General features: G+C 40.0%; 4 protein-coding genes across 4 annotated transcripts; 1 reads left to right on the forward strand and 3 right to left on the reverse strand.

Moving 5' to 3' along the window:
* Positions 1-545: 545 nt before the first annotated feature.
* On the reverse strand, positions 546-2,063 carry arl2bp (ADP-ribosylation factor-like 2 binding protein). The gene is made up of 7 exons (XM_079567533.1): positions 1,948-2,063; positions 1,661-1,730; positions 1,410-1,471; positions 1,235-1,341; positions 1,062-1,147; positions 849-945; positions 546-777 (listed from the first exon to the last, which is right to left on the reverse strand). The coding sequence occupies exons 1-7, from the start codon at positions 1,964-1,966 to the stop codon at positions 679-681; spliced, it is 540 nt and encodes a 179-aa protein (XP_079423659.1). The 5' UTR covers positions 1,967-2,063; the 3' UTR covers positions 546-678.
* A 411-nt stretch (positions 2,064-2,474) lies between these two features.
* rspry1 (ring finger and SPRY domain containing 1) lies at positions 2,475-10,190 on the reverse strand. Its single transcript, XM_079568214.1, has 15 exons — positions 9,618-10,190; positions 8,650-9,231; positions 7,636-7,688; positions 6,654-6,766; positions 5,985-6,111; positions 5,798-5,856; positions 5,658-5,724; positions 5,438-5,569; positions 5,253-5,368; positions 5,032-5,175; positions 4,826-4,937; positions 4,631-4,733; positions 4,224-4,376; positions 4,037-4,141; positions 2,475-3,970 (listed from the first exon to the last, which is right to left on the reverse strand). Exons 2-15 carry the CDS (start codon positions 9,030-9,032, stop codon positions 3,874-3,876), a joined length of 1,764 nt encoding a protein of 587 aa, XP_079424340.1. The 5' UTR covers positions 9,033-9,231; positions 9,618-10,190; the 3' UTR covers positions 2,475-3,873.
* A 936-nt stretch (positions 10,191-11,126) lies between these two features.
* anapc13 (anaphase promoting complex subunit 13) lies at positions 11,127-11,765 on the forward strand. The gene is made up of 2 exons (XM_079567876.1): positions 11,127-11,382; positions 11,509-11,765. Exons 1-2 carry the CDS (start codon positions 11,284-11,286, stop codon positions 11,632-11,634), a joined length of 225 nt encoding a protein of 74 aa, XP_079424002.1. The 5' UTR covers positions 11,127-11,283; the 3' UTR covers positions 11,635-11,765.
* Positions 11,648-13,311, reverse strand: LOC306971561 (lathosterol oxidase-like). The gene is made up of 5 exons (XM_079567877.1): positions 12,927-13,311; positions 12,526-12,652; positions 12,331-12,431; positions 12,128-12,256; positions 11,648-12,053 (listed from the first exon to the last, which is right to left on the reverse strand). The coding sequence occupies exons 1-5, from the start codon at positions 13,134-13,136 to the stop codon at positions 11,802-11,804; spliced, it is 819 nt and encodes a 272-aa protein (XP_079424003.1). The 5' UTR covers positions 13,137-13,311; the 3' UTR covers positions 11,648-11,801.
* Between the last annotated feature and the right edge of the window lie 4,266 nt (positions 13,312-17,577).

The following is a 17,577-nucleotide window of genomic DNA, read 5'->3' on the forward strand; positions in this document are numbered from 1 at the left end:
ATTTATCAGGCACAGTGTGACTCTTACATCTCAATGTTATTATATTCCATAACATTACTTGTACTATTATATTCTTTCTTCTTTGCATACATAGATTGCAGGATTCATCGCAATCAAATGACTCAAGAGGGAATACGTGACATCATAGCAAAGCGACAGACTCTGAATAAGTGGAAAGTCTGAAAATAGTGCATATCCACTATAATGCAATTATTTAGGTGCTATAATATCTTACGAATTTTAAGAATTAAATATTCCATCATATATCCCTTAATGCTACTATGCAATAAAATAAAATCTTTGGAGGCTTGACAGAATTCTTTACCTATAATACATTCTAATGTGCCTCTGTATCTGAGGCTAAAAGTCATAAATGAGGGCAAATCTTATGCGTTTCTTTTTCTCACATTCTTAACTGGTTTTACACCAGTCTTGAATCCAATTTGAAAACCATAGAAGTAGTTATTGTGTGGAAAAACCACTCATTTTGACTCATACCAGCAAACAGCAGCACTACTGCCAAACAAAACATCTGTATAAAAAAAACATCCTTATAATTATCATATAAAGCAATATATTACAGGAAAATGTCTTCAAACACAAAAAAATGATGGTTACATTCAGCAGTAATGTACAATACAGTAGGTAACACAGAACATTTAGACACAAATGAAAATGTCACTGAGATTTACTGGGTTCAAAACACTTTTGATGTGAAGAAGTCAGAGAAGTAACCACCAGTCCTTGGCCCAGGTCCAAACCTCTGCCCTCCTTTTCCTATAAACACAAAAATCATTAAGAACTGACCTTCTCTTAGCCTACACTGATGAATCATCTTGCTTTCTTACAGCTCGGTATTCGAGAAACATCTCCTTGAAGGTTATGAAGTCAGTGAACGAGAGTAACATGTCAAAGATGTCAGCTGGAACCTCCTCTTTGTGTTGCCTGTAAAACATGTACATTTAAATTAACATTTTTAGCGACCATACGTACCTGTGTGCACAGGTAAAACTACAAAGCCATTATGTATTGTTATGCGGGTGAGTGGCATGACATCTTACATAAGAAGTTCTATGAATGTATTCATGTTAAAGTCTGGTATTCTCTCCATGAGATGCTGTTCCAAGTGTTTCTCCAGAAGGTTGACCTACGAAATTAGTACCGGTACATTAAATACAACATATACAATCACACTGTGGTGGCCAAAGCATTTACACTTCTGAGCTCAACTTACATATTCATTAAAAATCGCAGTATAGGTGAGTTTATTTTCATCAGAGTCATCAAACTCAGGGTAATATTTCTCCATGAAGCTCTGTTGCAGCTGTTGAAACTCATTCTCTAAAAGGCAAAGAGATACTTGAGGAAATGTGTCGCTTTGAAGTGAAATTATGACTAACTAGTCTCACCCATAATAATGTCCTCTATGCAGCCAATGGCAGCGTCAAAAGCCGCGTCTGCAGGAGAGGAACTAACAAAAACAGGGGTTAATCTCACAAGATTAACACAAGAAATTATTTTATTATTCAAGAAAACCTGGGGATGTTCTACTATATGTTTCAGTACAGTGCAAGGCAGTTCAACAAAATAAACGTATATTCTAATATAAATCATCTAAAACGGGAAATTCATGTATAGTTGTAACTACTTGACCAAATACCTTGAAATTGCAAGATTCTCTTCGTCCGTGTCAAAAATGTCTTCAACGTTAGCCGCTGCGCTACGGATGCCTGAAGTAGTAAATTATTTGAATTAAATTAAAAATACATAACGAAATACAAACCAAGTAGCCAGCTATTTGTTCTTGAACATCCATTCATATTACTGTTAGCAACAGCGACCAATGCTAGCAGCAAGCTAGCAAACAGTTTCACGAAGTGCGATCGCCGGAGTACTGTCTGATTTATTTACGATTTTATGTCACCAATATATTATTTGAAAACTTACTTCGTTCCTCAATGTCCATATTTCCAAAGCTAAGGTATTTTTTTTAAACGGAAAGAACAAAATTTCAGCGAAGGTAGCATTGGTTTCCAAGGTTACGGTAACCCTCAGTATAAAAGATCCGACTGAAACATAAGTGCACACGGTTCCTATGTTCCCCCTTATCCCAGCCCAAAGCATAAAAGTGTTGAGGGAGGAGTCTGTCTCAGATAAACATATTTAATATTTATTAGAAATATCACAATCAAAAACAACAGTTCTGATTAAATCCCGTCTTTGGATTATCACATCTGCAAATATTTTAAATACAACTCTAAAATCCTCCTGATCAATATTAATTAGCTTTTGAGATAATTAAGTTAATTTCAACCGCATGTTTAAGGTGCACCAGGATTTCAAGTAATCGGTAAGCGACGAGTTTTGTGTCATAATGAATGACGCAATCTTTTAAGATCATTGCAATATTTTGAGAAAAACATTTCATGCCAAGTTTGCAGCATGTGCATTAAATAACAATTTTGTGTTTTTTTAAGCGGCTCATTATTATACCCTGATCAGTAAACTCTCCCAAAGATTGAATAGGCAAAAAAATAAATAAACTGACAAGATGTATGCAAAAAACCAAATATCAATATCAATTACCATTCAAAATTTAATTTGGTCCCACATATTTGGATATAGTTGTGTGAAACTACAGGTACACTCCTGTTGGTGGATGTATGGGTGCGTGCATGACATCAGCACTTTTTTTCCCCATCAATCCCATTCATATTTTACTGCCAAATGAGATGCATGATTCACTTTAACTTATCACATTTAATAAACAAGACCTGAAACATCACTGTGAATTAACATCTTATTTTAGGAAAGCAGTGACCATCATTTTATATAAATAAATCACATCTTCTGGATTCAAAGCCACTCTAACAAAGAAGCAGATGTGTTCATAACAAACAAAGCTTAAGACATAATCTTTCCTAGTTCTTCTCAAAAGGTCCCATCTTCTGGACAAAACAGAATGCAATGTTAGCTTTTATTGTATGTTCAAAAAGCCAAATTGAGTGATTCGAATGTGTGTCTTGGAAACAGATCGGGTCAGATCTGATCGAAAACTATATGCATAGACACCACATGCATATGTGAACAGTCAATTTTGACGGAGAAAAAAGATTTTCTATTTCTAATACAGCTGTAGATTGTAAAGTACTTGAACTACTTCTTTGCTTATGTAAACAGTAACATAATCAAAAACAAATCACCATTGTTTTTTTTACATTCTGCCACTTTTAGTGGTTGTCAAACAAGAAAAAGTTCCTTTTAATTTGGTCTGATGAAAGGGCAATCTATTAGCGTTTACAATTACAATCACCAATGAGTACAAGTTGATACAACAATTGGTACTGCTACCTCAAAACACCATAGATCTGAATATTGACACCATAAAATGTAAAAGGTGGGATACACCAATTTCTGTACCTTGTCTTGAATACTGTACGAAAGGCCTTTTTTTTTTCTTGCCAGCCCTTACTAGTATGAAAAAAGTAGCAGCCCTGGTTGAAATAAATCTTTTCTGATGAAGGGCTGCTAGTTCTCTGCAGATGGAGAGAGCCTTTGACATGTTCAGCTGTCACCTACACTTTTCATTGACAGAACGCTCTCTAATGTTGACTTAGTACCTGCAGTAGGACATCCGGATAACAATAGATGATGAATGAGGCAAATCTCCTGGAGATCCATTACTGGTTTGGTTCCCCTTCTCTCATCTCCTGCTTCTCCTTTTGATCCCTCTAGAAACACCTCTGATAAGCCAAACCCAGCAGCATCACAACATTGTTGCATTCCCAACCAGCCAAGCTGGGCAAGTGGAGATCAGTGGAGGAGTTTGCAAGTTCTCGGTCCCTCCTTGATGAAGGTAAGATGCGAATATTGTCAGGACACATGTGCAATCAGTCTGACACGGGTCTGAATGTCCTGGCGGCATAAGGGGCATGTCTCTAACAGTAAGGCACACTCCATGCACATACCACTGTAGACAAATGGAACACTGTTATCTATAGTTTTCATATGAGAGGAGTTAATACTTTTTACATACCCATGTCCACATGGTCGCAGTTCAGTGTCCGCCATCACATCACAACACAGTGTGCAGCAATTGTCTCGAATGCTAACCTGTTTTAATAAGGCTAGTCGTCGGTGTCTGCGAAAGAAAACACAGGGTGCACACAGTTATAATACAATTGAGTATAACTGCAATCTATACAGAATCATTCACACGATACCTGGGCAGAATAATCTTTTCACTAGGCAGCAAAGAAGCAAAGTCATTAAAAGTGCTGAACTTGACTGAAGGAGGATGGCGGAAAGGTTTGGCCCCAAAGTTAAATTCACACTGTTGATATGACATAAAGCTAGCCGCTGCAAAGAACCCAGACCTGTCACAAAAGAACAATTTAAACTTTTACAAAATAAAAAATGTTGTTGTGGCTCAATTGTTACAGTTGTTCTTACAATTACTATTTATTCACATATATACCATTCAGCTATTTAGAACCCAAAATCAGAATTGACAGAATTTCAAAAAGTGCATATTTTATCAAACGAAAGACCATTGTTTTATAAATCCGCAATGTGCAGTACCTCACATTGAACCACTTAAAAGGTTTTAAAAAAAATGTTGTTAACCTACGTTGCAGATGAAAAGACTTGTTTTTCTGGTGGAAGCTGGTGTCCATTCAAGTAGAAGATCATTTGCTTTTTGCTGAGGTCCAACAGGAAGCCAATAGCATCTCCTGAATAACAATAACACATTAGAGTTATAAATTAATTCGATAAAGCCATTTTCCTATGATCTATGAACCTCAATACCCCAACAAAAATGTACCTTCTTTCCAGCAAGGATGAGAATGCGGTTTACTTCGAGCATTATACCAGATGAGCTGCCTGCAGCCATCGTATGCACATGAATATTCATCATCACCTATTCCATAGCCCTCCTGCAACAATACAATTACACATTAGATAATAGATAATAGTAGAGATAAGAGAGCAGATGAATGTGTAGATACAGTAATCAACACAAGATCATACATGGTTGAGGAACTTGCTGTCCTTAGTTGCCCATCCGATTTGCATGACACCTGATGTAATGACAGTTACTTCATAGTACCAGATGCCAGAATCTACGCAGAATGTACAGCGGACACTCTCAAAAGATGAAGCATCACATCGCGCCTGTAGGCAGTAAACATGTGTTACATGGGTACATTTTGTAAAAAACATTTTGTTTAAAATCAATGAAGATTTTTTACCTCTAGTCCAGAAGGGGAAATCTTTAGATACTCGCTAACATCATTACTATTGAGCATGGCATTGACATTTGTAAGATTTACTTTTTCATAAGTGAACTGACGCCCATCTTTTAGAACTGAAGAGGAAAAAACATTGTAAACCAAATATGATTGTCACATGTGAACATTACAGCATAAACACTCACACAAATTGTCAAGACTCCACTGGGCACAGAATCCAACCTGCCTCTTTAGGTAATCTGGATGTTCTGCCCAGGACTCAAGAACAGCAAGCTGATTACTGATACAAGACTCGGCTACAGTCAGTTTATTCTCACCTGGTCAAAATTAGGTTAAAAAAAGAAGAAACATAACTAATAAACTCTCTCCCAAAATGCTTTTCGCATCAGAAAAACAAAAACCTACTGGTTTGAGAGAACTTTTCCAAAGCAATCAGAGCAAACAACATGACAGTTGGATGAGCCTCAGGACTCTGAAAGCAAAAAATATAATTATTATTTTTCCTTGTAGCGAGTATTAAGCAGCGAGTTTGGAGTAAAACTTACCAGACTTTCCAGAAGATATTCAAGGGTTCCTGGGCTCAACAGGCCAATACTTGCTGGTCCTTAATAACAAATAACACACAAAAAATAACTACACAATAACAATATTGATATGGGTACACAACTCCATAATTGATCATTATAACATTAATTATTTTACAGGAATTCAGAGCTAAAATTCAAACTTTACCAGCTAATTTTTCAGCTAAACATCCCAGAACGGCAGTAGTGTTTCTGTGTTTTGCAGGGCACAAAGCATCTTGTTTCGCCACAGTTGCACTCAGATTCAACATGTCAGAAAGTTTTTGTAAAGCATCCTGTATGGAGAGTAAACATATGATTTAGCAAATTAAAACGACAAACATTGTTGTTTATGTATCAATGTACAAAAGTAATAATATGAAATTCTGATCGCGTGTAGGACTGAAACAACCAATTGATTATCGACAACTAATCAATTATTAAAATAGTTGACAACCAATTTTAGTAATCAATTAATCATTTTCTAGTAAACACAGACTCAAATAGAGCAAAAAGGACATGGCAGTTATGTATTTTGGATAAAAACCTACTTTGATTTTAAAGTTAGGGCCTGTAGTGTTTTGTACATTGTACATTTCATAAATATCTGTCTGTGTCTCATCCAATCAGAAAAAGAATTAGCACAAAGAGGCTCCTACAAACATCCACTTTAAGTAAACTCCATCCACTGTGATCTGTGCATACATCACAGAAAGAAAACTAAAGGCTAAAAAGGGAAAGACAGTGGCAAATATAAAATTCTTCAACAGGTTTACCTTAACGCCAACCAAATGAAAATAAGGAATGAAAGGAAAAATCTCACTAGTGTCAAACTCACCTTTGTGGGAAGAGGACACTCATCTAAAAGAAGTGTGATAACCGCAGGACCCAGTGGATCATCCAGAGGGATAACACGAATAAGCGACTGGACAACCTCCAACCAACCATCATCTGAGGCATAGAGAAAAGATTATTTGACATTGGCTGAATCACTGTAGAGTCAATTTCCCGTCTATTGCACAGCTCAGTAACTGTCTGGCCACATCATAATAATGCATCGGTTTTATATAGTGCTTTTCTGGACACTGAAAGACAATATACATTGCATTATTCACTTCATATTTTTTGGTGGTAAGATACTATTGTAGCCACAGCTGCCGTTGACGCGAGGCTCTAATCGGCACCGTCGGCTCCTCCGACCACCACCAACCACTCACACACACACACTACATTCACCCAGCCTTCTCGGTGTTCACCCATGCTTTCCCATCCCAGTACCAACCAGGCCCTACCCTGCTTAGCTTCTGAGATTGGACGGGATTGGGCAAAGCAAAGGCAGAATGGCCTTTGTTATGAAAGCCGTCCAATTAATAATTATTGTAGCAATGTAACCTATGGGGTTAAGAAAAAGCAATGACTTGGCATACTAGCTGTCAGGTCATTTTCATATTCTAATTTCATAATTACTAACTACTGTATTAACTAACAAATGCCCCCAGTAAAACCTGCTATTGTGCATTATTGTTTTTCCATTCCAGATACTTTACAAGAGTATGATCTGGCATTACAGTCAGTTTAAGAGAATTAGAAGTTTAGACTTTTAATGCCAATGCCCTTACTTTTGTGTACCACTGAACAGTGAATATCAGATATTAATAAGTCCTCAACACTGTAAAAAAAAAAACATATTCTTCCCCTCTGTTTGATAACATCCAATCAGACAACATTCTGTATAATTAGGCGCTTAGTATTGTAATGGTGTTATGTACTATGTGTTCATTAAGATATTTTAAAATCAGTTGTGATAGATTTGTTCTTACCCGTCTCTGCCATTTCATGCAACGTTATCATCGAGTAAGGGGGCTCTTGATCGCTGTTGAAACAAACACAGGAGCTAGTCAGACTATTTTTATTTTATGTAAAAGCCTTACATACCAAACATTTAATTTTTCTGACTTCTTTGGGAAATGTGTAGATTTATTTATTTCACCTTATTCCAGTGGTATTTTACTTTTTTTTTAATCAAAAAGGATTTTAGAAACTTTGTATGTTGCAGATTTTGTTTATTTTAGATTCTTCTCTTATCTCTCTTATTCTGTCTAGGTGTTTTCTTTACTGGTAATTCAGCCAAAAATAGATTATGTGTTGTGTTCAATGAAGGTTCTTGAGTCATCTTCTATACTCTGTAGTTGAAGTGTCAAATGTTTCGCCTCTCATCCAAAAGGCCCACAGCCCACAGACCAGATATCGGCCACTGGGAGGAGTATAGCAAACAGCTACTCTCACCTGTGGGTAAACATCTTTGTATGTTTACCCACATATGTATCATTTCATAAATATCTGTCTGTATCTCATCCAATCAGAAGCAGCATTAGCGCCAAGAGCCTAAAAAAAACACTCACTTCAAGTTTACTCCATCAACATGTCCAGAAGTGATGCCACTTTTTTTTCCGTACACTATTCACAGGCCAAGAGGATTTATCCTGAAAATAATCGGTAGATTAATCGATAACCAAATAATCGTTAGTTGCAGCCCTACAATAAGCTAAATCCCTCAACAATTGTCAGGACTTACCACTACAAAGACTCATTACTAGAGATGTTAATGAAGGACAGGGACTTAGCCAAGCTAAACTCCTCCCAGTGGTCTATATCTAGTCTTTGGGCTGAGCTTAAACTTTAGTTCACTGACGAAGCCTTTTGGATGAGAGGCGAAATGTTCGACACTTTATCTACAGAAGATGACTCAAGACCCTTGAAGATGGACAACTTCTGTACGACAGAGAGCCTACAGACATTATGTGTTGTGCATTACATTCTTGTTTTGCTCTTACTTGTCAACAAGTGTCCTAATGACAGCCAATGTGTCCAGCACTAGGCCATCAACGTTTTGCTTCTTGCGCCTTGGCTCATGTGGCCCTCTCCCTCTGCGTGGAGGTCTGACTGGATCCCTTGGTCTGCTGCTGCGTGCCTCTCCAACATCCGCACCAACTGTAGTTACATGATCAACACGTCTAGATTGTCCCCGAGACGCCCGATTTGACCCGTGGTGTTGGTCCTCAAAATCACTGTCCTCACGACAAACACAGCTGTTTCCCATGGTTGCAGTGGCAAGGGTCCCCCAAAAACTAGGGAAGGAATTTGAGGAGGAAAAAAAAAGCAGAACCTGTGCAAGGCTTCTGCAGGCACAAAAAGTAATCCAGGCAGATACTATCATATCATTTGAAAATCTTGATTTGGAGAGATACTTGTCCCCGTCAAGTGGGTGGGGTCAGAATAGATACTCATGTTGCAGAGATATACAGCTAACTTTCAGCAGTCTTGTTAAATGGACCATAGAGTGCTGGCTGTAACATTAAGACGTGTATTTACATCGTTGATATCCTCAATCAAAACCAAATGATAAGCCTTCAAGCCTGAAAAAGACAGACATAGGACGCTAACAATAAGCAAAACTCTGCTCAAAGTAATTCAGCTCAGGTGAACACGTGACATTTCCTCACGCTTCTGCTGATCATACTTCACATATGTTGAAGGCTGACATATTAAAACATTTATATTGTCTATGGCGCTCTTAGAAACTGTTCTAACACAGCCATGTTCATTCCCTTAACACACTGAGTCGAGCGTCCTGATTAATTAAAAAATAAGTTATTTAATTGACATGTTAGCATAGTGTCCAAAGTCATAAAACCCACCCATAAAAACACAAGCGATAGCTCACTAGCTAAAAATAAAACCACGTCGATGCCCAGAAACACAAACATGGGTGTGTCTAACACAGCAAATACAACTTACTTACGCTAATAATTCTTGAGACCAGTGGTAATTCAACGTTAGCCTGTCCGTAGATGGTAGCAATAGCTCACTAGCAAAACAAAACTCAAGCCTTACATTGCATTAGCGGTTAGCACAGTTAGCTTTTCCCCATATTGCACTGTAGCTTGTCAAACACCAGTCGGCTAACGTAATTAGCAACAAACAACCAGCACCGGGTGATCCACAAATGCCGGCGAAGTGAATGCGCTTCACTCTGCAACTAGCATTACATGAAACACACCGTAAGTAAAGGTACTAACTTCCCACGGTGTTTCACTTACAACGCGAAAACGCTGTTAGCACTACTCTGCAACATTGAAAGCTAACGCAAGTAGCTGCTAAGTTCCGTAGCATCAAAGCAATGTGCTAAACACCGTTGTCCATGATCAGCTGTGGGTGTGGATCTGGGGATGTGTGGGGGCGAGACAGAGCAGAGAATGACCAGCACAAATGTTTAATGTGGATAAAACGCAATAGAAATCCCTTTTCGCAATACAAGATGAACTCACCTCACGCCTTTGTTATAAAATCACCAGAGCTATGCACGTGACAATATTAAGCAACAAGTTGTCTCTTATAAGTTGTGTGTCAGGCAAAAAAAAAAAAGAACACATTTAAAAATTGCTGTATACACTTTTAATGCGTCAGTGGAACAAGAGCGAGAACATGTATCCTTCCTCACAAATAGGACATGTCTACATTGATTAATGTATGTCCAGCGCAACAGGTAGAGATTGAGTTGAATGTTTGAATAAATTAAATATTCAATCAAAGTGTGGGCTGTAAATGGAGTGAATCTACTGTGCTTCGGTCAATAGATGTATTTAAAGAATAGTTTCCATACATTCCACTCCTGCCCAATTCTTCAGAGAATCTTTGTGATCTTGGATGGAAAGTACATGGAGCAGTTTCAAAATTTGGAGGTAGACAGCCATAGTCTCCGGAGGTGGTCTCATACATAATGTCCCTGTATTTAAATTGGGGAATTACAGGCAGGACACGCCCAGCATCAATAGTCAAATCCTTCTGCTTTACAGGCTTCGACATCTATCCAATATCTAAAAGTACAAAAATAACATCTTGTAGAAATAATGGAATCATATTTTAATTGTTTGAATTAGCAGATTAATTGACCACTTAAAAATAATCTGTCGAGATAGAACCAAAGTGTATATCGTTTGCTCACCAAACAGTGTTCTTGACACTTGTTCGTTTGCACAACACGAATCTTCTATCTTGTCCCGCGGTTTTCAGCCCGAAAGAGAAGAGAACGGAGCCTGTTCCCATGGTAACCTCAAACATGTAATATACAAGGCTTTAACATTTTTACTGTCTGCAATTGTAAATCACGGGGTTAATCACATTATAGTTTGATCACAGGATTAATCACAAGATACGGGTTTGAAGTGTTTGACATTTGACGTTTGTAGGTAAAAGTAAAGATTCACGGTACGTGTTGGCTACGTCATCATTATACGACGGCTAGTTGCACAAACAACGCGACGACCGTTTTGAGATTCACATTTTTGATGTTGTGGGGTTTTTTTTACACTGAAAGTTTGTTTTTATTCTCTCCTGAAACATAGTAATCAACACTAAAGTGGAGGAGGTCAAGCTACGGCTGTCTAATTTGGACCATCAACAGAAAAATGGACAGTGCCATTCAAAGAGATGGGAGACTCTTGGACCTGACTGATGATGCCTGGAGGGAGGACAGGCTCCCGTATGAAGATGTCACAATTCCTCTGGTAAACGCTACTCACGCCAGTCTCTCTCTGTCCTGCATTTTTGTAGCGTTGTGGTATTGAAATTTGCTGTTTGCTTTGATAATTTGTTCCTCGAATATTCACTAAAAACGTGTCTTGCCTTGTCAGAGTGAACTCCCTGAAGCTGAGCAGGACAACGGCGGATCCACAGAGTCGGTGAAAGAACAAGAGATGAAGTGGACTGACCTTGCCTTGCAAAGCCTTCATGAAAATATGCCAAGCACTGGAAGCTGAGACTAAAAGCACTTCTGATACATTGGCTCTAGAAAGAGGTCTTGAAACTTGTATTTTACATTTGAGATGATGCCAGCACAATATAATTATTTAATTAAAGGTTGTGAAGTAAGTACTAAGTAGCTCTTATTACAATAATATTCCAATATATGTATTTAGCTCTATTATTATTGTTTAAGCTTTTGGATGTCATCATGTGGTCCTTTTGCTAAAAGGGCTGAGGGGTAATGGTAGGAGCCCCCTAGACGGTCCCACAGAGTTAGGTATTGTCCATAGTTATACTTGAAATATAAATGGTGGTCGACATGATGAGCAGCCCCATTGATTAGGTGAATTAGTTGCCCTGGAATGCGGTAGTCCCCATCATGTATAGAAATTGTCCAGATGTTGACAAAGACAAAAAGGGAAAGATAAACCATCTGAAAAACAAAATATGCAATTGTTATTAGTGGTGCTACTCATCTAGCCAGTCAGAAAGACATGATTTACCTACCTTATGGAGTGGAAAAATGAATGGATAAATATGGTAGGGCAAGCTCTGCAGGAAGCCATCCAGAGGATGGAAAGCATGACTGGCAAAAGGTGTAGGAATCTTAAATATATGGTGCTGTTTGTGTAAATACTGAAACAGGAAGAAATGTTGACAAAGGAGAAAAACATTTTTTCATTGTTTCTCAGGCAACCTTTCAGATTTACCTTGTAAATGCTCTTGTGATGCATGAAGCGGTGAATCCAGTAAATGCACATGTCAGTAAAGAACAAAAAGCCAGCTATGCTCAGGATCACACCAGACAAGCCTTTAACGCAAGTTATATTTATAATATTGCGGAGGCTTGCTTACATTTCAAATTTTTACATTTAAAATGTTTGGAATATCTAAAGCAGCGCTACCTTGAGTTTCAATGTTGTCATATAGTTTGCTGTGTCCTTTTATTTCCAAATAGAACAGACCCACTGTAGGAAAACTCATCCAGAATAGGGACACAGAACCAAGACGAATCTCGTTTTTTACCTGATTCTGTGGGGGGGGAAAAGCAGTTTATATTTTTAGCAATCAATAGAAGGCAACCAGTTCATGCTATTAAAGGTAGGAAGTACTGGAGCTCAGCTCTATGGGGAGAACGTGCAAACTCCATAGAAAGACCTCACTTTGTTCATTCTTGCTGAGTGGCGAGAGCGCCATGACACCTATTATCATTATGATTAATTCATTTATTCACCGATTAAATTGGTTATGAGCAAACAAAATGATCAAGATGGACTCGCAGTCAAGACCACTGAACAGATCATACCTTAATAAACAGTGGGTGTTTCATGAGATCATGGTCAAACACAAAGTAGAAATTAAGAGCACCAAATCCTAGGTAAATGAGTTCCGCTCCAAGAGTAGTAATGATCCAGAGGCTCAGGATCTGTCGTGCCACATTGCTTTCTGGCCATGACCCCGAATACACGTATGGTGTAAAGATGTGATAGTCCATAAAAGTCAGCACATGATCCATGTATGAAGCTGTCAAAAGGAGAAATCTTTTAGAAGAGCATTCCTCGTCTTCCTTTTCTGTTTGTGGTATTTAAATTAATATAATGTGTAACTGACCTGATGAGGATCAGACGTCCTAAGACACTGGTTGACCTTGTAACTTGTTAGTTTAACGCATACAAATAGTGGAAGTTAAAAAAGGGTTGTCTAAAGATCACAGATGGTCAAGAAAACTGCCTGTGTGCCTCCTTGGGTACATGTCAGCTCTGGTGGAACAAGATCTGCTTGCAAGCTCTGCAAATAGCACAAGCAGAGTGACACACGTGTTCTAGTTGAATGGAATTATAATTATTAAACATTATAACTTTTGATATTATTGTTATTATCATTATTATTATCATCATCATTATTATTATTATTATTAGTAGTAGTAGTAGTAGAATTAACTTCCAATAATGTGGTAAGGAGTTAAATGTAATACAAACTAAGCTTTTGTTTACATACATGGCTTCTAGAAATCACATAAGTAGCCGAGGAACACATTGTCTAAGTAAGACGCGGCTCTTGCAGCAGTGGCATTTCTATTTTCACACTATTCTGTGGTACATAAAAGCAACGATTAAATGTGATACTTTGCTCACGAGCTCTGGGCTGGCCGAGTGCAGAGCAGCGAGAACAGCAGCGCGTGAGCGTTTGTCAGTTCCTGTACCGTGTGCACCAATGTGCGCATCATCACACGTTAAATAAATACGTTGATAAAATATTTATAGATAAATATCTATAATAAAACGCGTCTTTCTAGGACAATTAGGTGCCACCATAGGTTACAAGCCAAAAGCCAAAAAAAAAACGTGTAGAGGAAAAAATCTGTGAAAAAGCGATCCGTCTGTTTGCAACATTGTTTATGTGCCATTATATAACATTGTTTCTTTCCATAGATAATTTGTTTCCCTCGAGTGTAAATTATTCCGGGGTAGTGGGTCCAGTGAATGATGTTCAGGGTTTATGTAATGATGAGCCAATACGTGTTTACTTCTTTCTATCCCTTCTGTTCCCGCGTCGTGTGCACAACTTCCTTTGTAATAATTTACCTACGTGCCTGCGTGCAGCGCGTGACAAGCCCCTTTTTTTGCACCCGGTTCAGCAACTCTGATGCTATAAAACAGGCAGTCCCTCAGAATTGTTTTATATGACTGACAGCAAACGAAGAGACACTATTATCATCTCAAGAACTGAAAAGCCGTCGATCTAAAAGGATGGATCCCTGTGACTGCTCCAAGAGTAAGTTTGCCTTTAGGCTTTTGTTCATTTTTCTCCCAGAAATAATTGATCATAGATCATCATTTGACACCGAATTTGTTGTTAAAGCTGGAAACTGCACCTGCGGAGGATCATGCACTTGCAAAAACTGCTCCTGCACCAGCTGCAAGAAGAGTGAGTATCCTAAATTGACCTCATCTGTGGTTTAAATGCGGTTAATCATGGCCCCATGATTGATTGGGAATGTCAGTTGGCCACATTGTTGATGTTGCCCCCTCGAAATCACCAGGGAGAATCAGTTGGCTTTTCAAAGTTTATTTCGAGCTCAAATATTTACAGAAAAGAAAAGGTAAACATAGGTCCCCTGTGAATAAAGAATAAAATAGTTTAGCGTACTATGGATTAAGTTAAAATGGATAAACAGATAAAACGACACTTACACGTCCCAGATGTAACAAGGCTTAGGCCACGGCCCGACTACTGCGCCACAGCTTCTGCCCTGAGGCTGTGGGCCTAGCTCTTTTAAACTAGCATAAAGCGGTCACGTGATGGATGCGCTTCCGGTTTCAATTAATAAAAAGACAGTGTTTAATTTAGCGAAAAGATGAATAAATACTGTTATTTACAGTGAACCATTTACCAACAATAAGAAAGCGCTTAAATACTTTGTCGAAAATGGGCGAGCAACACCCTCCCCCACTAAAAATAATGTTAAACCAACATTCCCTTAATCCTACTGGGGGGTCTTACTTGACTTAAACCATAAATTGTAGTAAATAAACAATTTGAACCACAACAATACTTCACAAAAGAGTCCAGGCTAAATGAATAGTGTCCGTCATCCAAGAGTCCTTTGGCACGGCGGTACGCGCAGGTTTAAAGGTCCATTTCCGTATTTGGGTAGATAGTCCGTTGAAGCATTGGTGGGCCCCAGAATCTTCAGAATTGACTCAAGGAAAATACCTTCTACCCAAGATGTTGTAGCAGCATAGCAAACCAACTAAACAAATAGCATGTACTACTTAAACAATAATTAAAGTACATTTACTACTATTGCACATATCTCTATTGCACACAAGCCACATACTTTAAAGTGCAAAGTGCAAAGTGCAACTCAATTAGCAGGTACATAAAGTGCATGTTACTACTGCATTACGACTGGGAATTAAAAAGGATATAGGTTGGCCGAGGTGCTGAAGAAGCCGTCTCGGACCCTCGCTGGTTTGGACACACCGACAGGACAGGTCTGCACTTCCAGGACCGTGGGCTCACCAAGCTGGTCGTAGGTGTAAAAGCGCCTGGGCCGTCTGGTTCTGACAGGTCTTGCAGGTCGCTCCGAGGAGTCAGAGGAGGATGCCTCTCGCTCAGATGAATCCGCTTCCTGTACTGGCTCTGGCTCCGGCTCAGGGTCAACCTCTGGGATCAGGATCACCACTTCAGCTCTCTCCTCAGCAGGTGCAGCTCCCTGTTCCGGCTGTCTTGGAGTGGGGACTCTCGGTTGGAACTCTCTGGCAGTTGGATTGAGCGGCTGAAAAACGGGTTGGGGTGGCAGGACGAGATGATAGTCTTCCTCACTAGAGCTCTCTGTACCTGCAGGCTGGATGTTGCACTTAACACTTGTCCCTCTTCCTGGCGACGTTCTGGTTCTCCTGCTTCTCCTTTTAGGGTTGGGGACGACAGGCGCTGGTTCAACCAGGTAAGGACAAGGTAAGAGTAAGTTTCTGTGCAGCACACGTCTTCTCCCTACAGCATTCAGAGGCTCAACCACATAGACAGGGCTTCCAGGGCCTTTGCTCTCCCTCACCACATGGACAGTGTCCTCCCAGTGACTGCGGAGCTTCCCCGGACCACCTCGAGGCGTGAGATTTCTCACCAATACATGGTCACCCGGGTTCAGCGTGGAGCTCCAGGCGCGCTGATTGTAATAATCTTGGCCCTTTTTTGCAGACTTCCTCATGTTCGTCAGGGCAATGGAATAGGCTTCCTGCATTGCCTCTCTCCACTTCTCCGCATAGCCAGCAGGGGTCTGTTTCTCTGCGTCCCCGAGCTTCTTGGGAAACAAGAGGTCAACTGGGAGGGTTGGCTCACGTCCAAAAAGCAAGAAGAAAGGGGAGTACCCTGTCGCCTCGTGGATGGTGGAGTTGTAGGCATGAACTACTTTGTTGAGGTGCTCCTTCCATCTGGCCTTTTGTGTCTCCTCCAGTGTCCGCAGCATACTCAACAGAGTCCTGTTAAAACGTTCGGCAGGGTTAGCTTGGGGGTGGTAAGGTGTAGTGCGAGAGTGTTGGATACCACCATATTCCTGGAGCTTCCGAAACAGCTGGTTCTCAAACTCTCTCCCTTGGTCGTGGTGGATCCTGGATGGAAACCCAAAGCGTGGGATAAATTCGTCAAACAGCTTTCTGGCAGCAGTTTTCCCAGCCTTGTCTTTGGTTGCGTAGGCCTGAGCGTATTTAGTGAAATGGTCCACTAAAACCAGGATATACTCTTCCCCTCCGTTGCTTTTCTCCAGATGTAAAAAGTCTATTGAGACCATCTCGAATGGTGCAGAAGTTTCAATGCTTTGAAGTGGTGTCCTTGTGACTCTGTTGGGCCTTTTGTTTTTGATGCAGCTGCAGACACGTGTAACGTAGTGCTCCATCTCCTGCCTCATTTTTGGCCAAAAGAAGCGCTCTCGGGCCAGGGCCACCATCCGGTCAGCACCCAAGTGTCCCATCTCCTCATGGAGGTACTTGTACACCAGGGGCTTCAAGGGCTCTGGCACCACCAGTTGCAGCCTGTTGTTGGTCTTCCTCCACAAGAGTCCATCTTCACCCAGCTGCAGCCTTGGCCATTCTCTCAGGAGAACCCGGACTTGCTCACTCTCTGCAGCTTTGTCTCTGTACTTCAGGTAAGTGTTTTCTCTTTTCAGGTTGGAGACCCTCTGGATGGCTGGATCTGCATTCTGCTGGGCCTGGATGTCTTGGATGGAGAAGGGCTGAAGGGGTGGTACAGCACTGCCATCTGGTGGTAGGACATCCACATTACAGGTGACAGCAGAAATCCAGTTGATCTCACCTGTTTGGCTGCTTTTGACTGCTTTACAGATGCTGTCCATGACCTCCGGCTCACACTCTTCCGTGCACTCCTGCATGATGGTTTTGATGGGCTTAGGTCTGCGAGAGAGAAAGTCAGCATCTGTGTTAGCTGTTCCAGGTCTGTAC

Source organism: Gobius niger (assembly GCF_951799975.1).
Source record: "Gobius niger genome assembly, chromosome: 12".
NCBI lineage: Eukaryota > Metazoa > Chordata > Actinopteri > Gobiiformes > Gobiidae > Gobius > Gobius niger.

Bases quoted from the DNA above. Each gene is read 5' to 3' on its own strand.
- rspry1 (XM_079568214.1), bottom strand. From the start codon at position 9,032: ATGATAGTATCTGCCTGGATTACTTTTTGTGCCTGCAGAAGCCTTGCA. The intron at 6,112-6,653 runs GTGAGTTTGACA...CTCTCCATACAG, and splicing joins AGTGTCCTCTTCCCACAAAG to GATGCTTTACAAAAACTTTC. The intron at 5,725-5,797 runs GTAAGTTTTACT...TTTTGCTTTCAG, and splicing joins AATATCTTCTGGAAAGTCTG to AGTCCTGAGGCTCATCCAAC.
- anapc13 (XM_079567876.1), top strand. From the start codon at position 11,284: ATGGACAGTGCCATTCAAAGAGATGGGAGACTCTTGGACCTGACTGAT. The intron at 11,383-11,508 runs GTAAACGCTACT...TTGCCTTGTCAG, and splicing joins AAGATGTCACAATTCCTCTG to AGTGAACTCCCTGAAGCTGA.
- arl2bp (XM_079567533.1), bottom strand. The intron at 946-1,061 runs GTAAGATGTCAT...CATGTTTTACAG, and splicing joins ACATTCATAGAACTTCTTAT to GCAACACAAAGAGGAGGTTC. The intron at 778-848 runs GTAAGAAAGCAA...TTGTGTTTATAG, and splicing joins TGTTTCTCGAATACCGAGCT to GAAAAGGAGGGCAGAGGTTT.
- LOC306971561 (XM_079567877.1), bottom strand. From the start codon at position 13,136: ATGGATCATGTGCTGACTTTTATGGACTATCACATCTTTACACCATAC. The intron at 12,653-12,926 runs GTATGATCTGTT...CCCCCCCCACAG, and splicing joins AACACCCACTGTTTATTAAG to AATCAGGTAAAAAACGAGAT. The intron at 12,257-12,330 runs GTAAATCTGAAA...TTCCTGTTTCAG, and splicing joins ATCACAAGAGCATTTACAAG to TATTTACACAAACAGCACCA.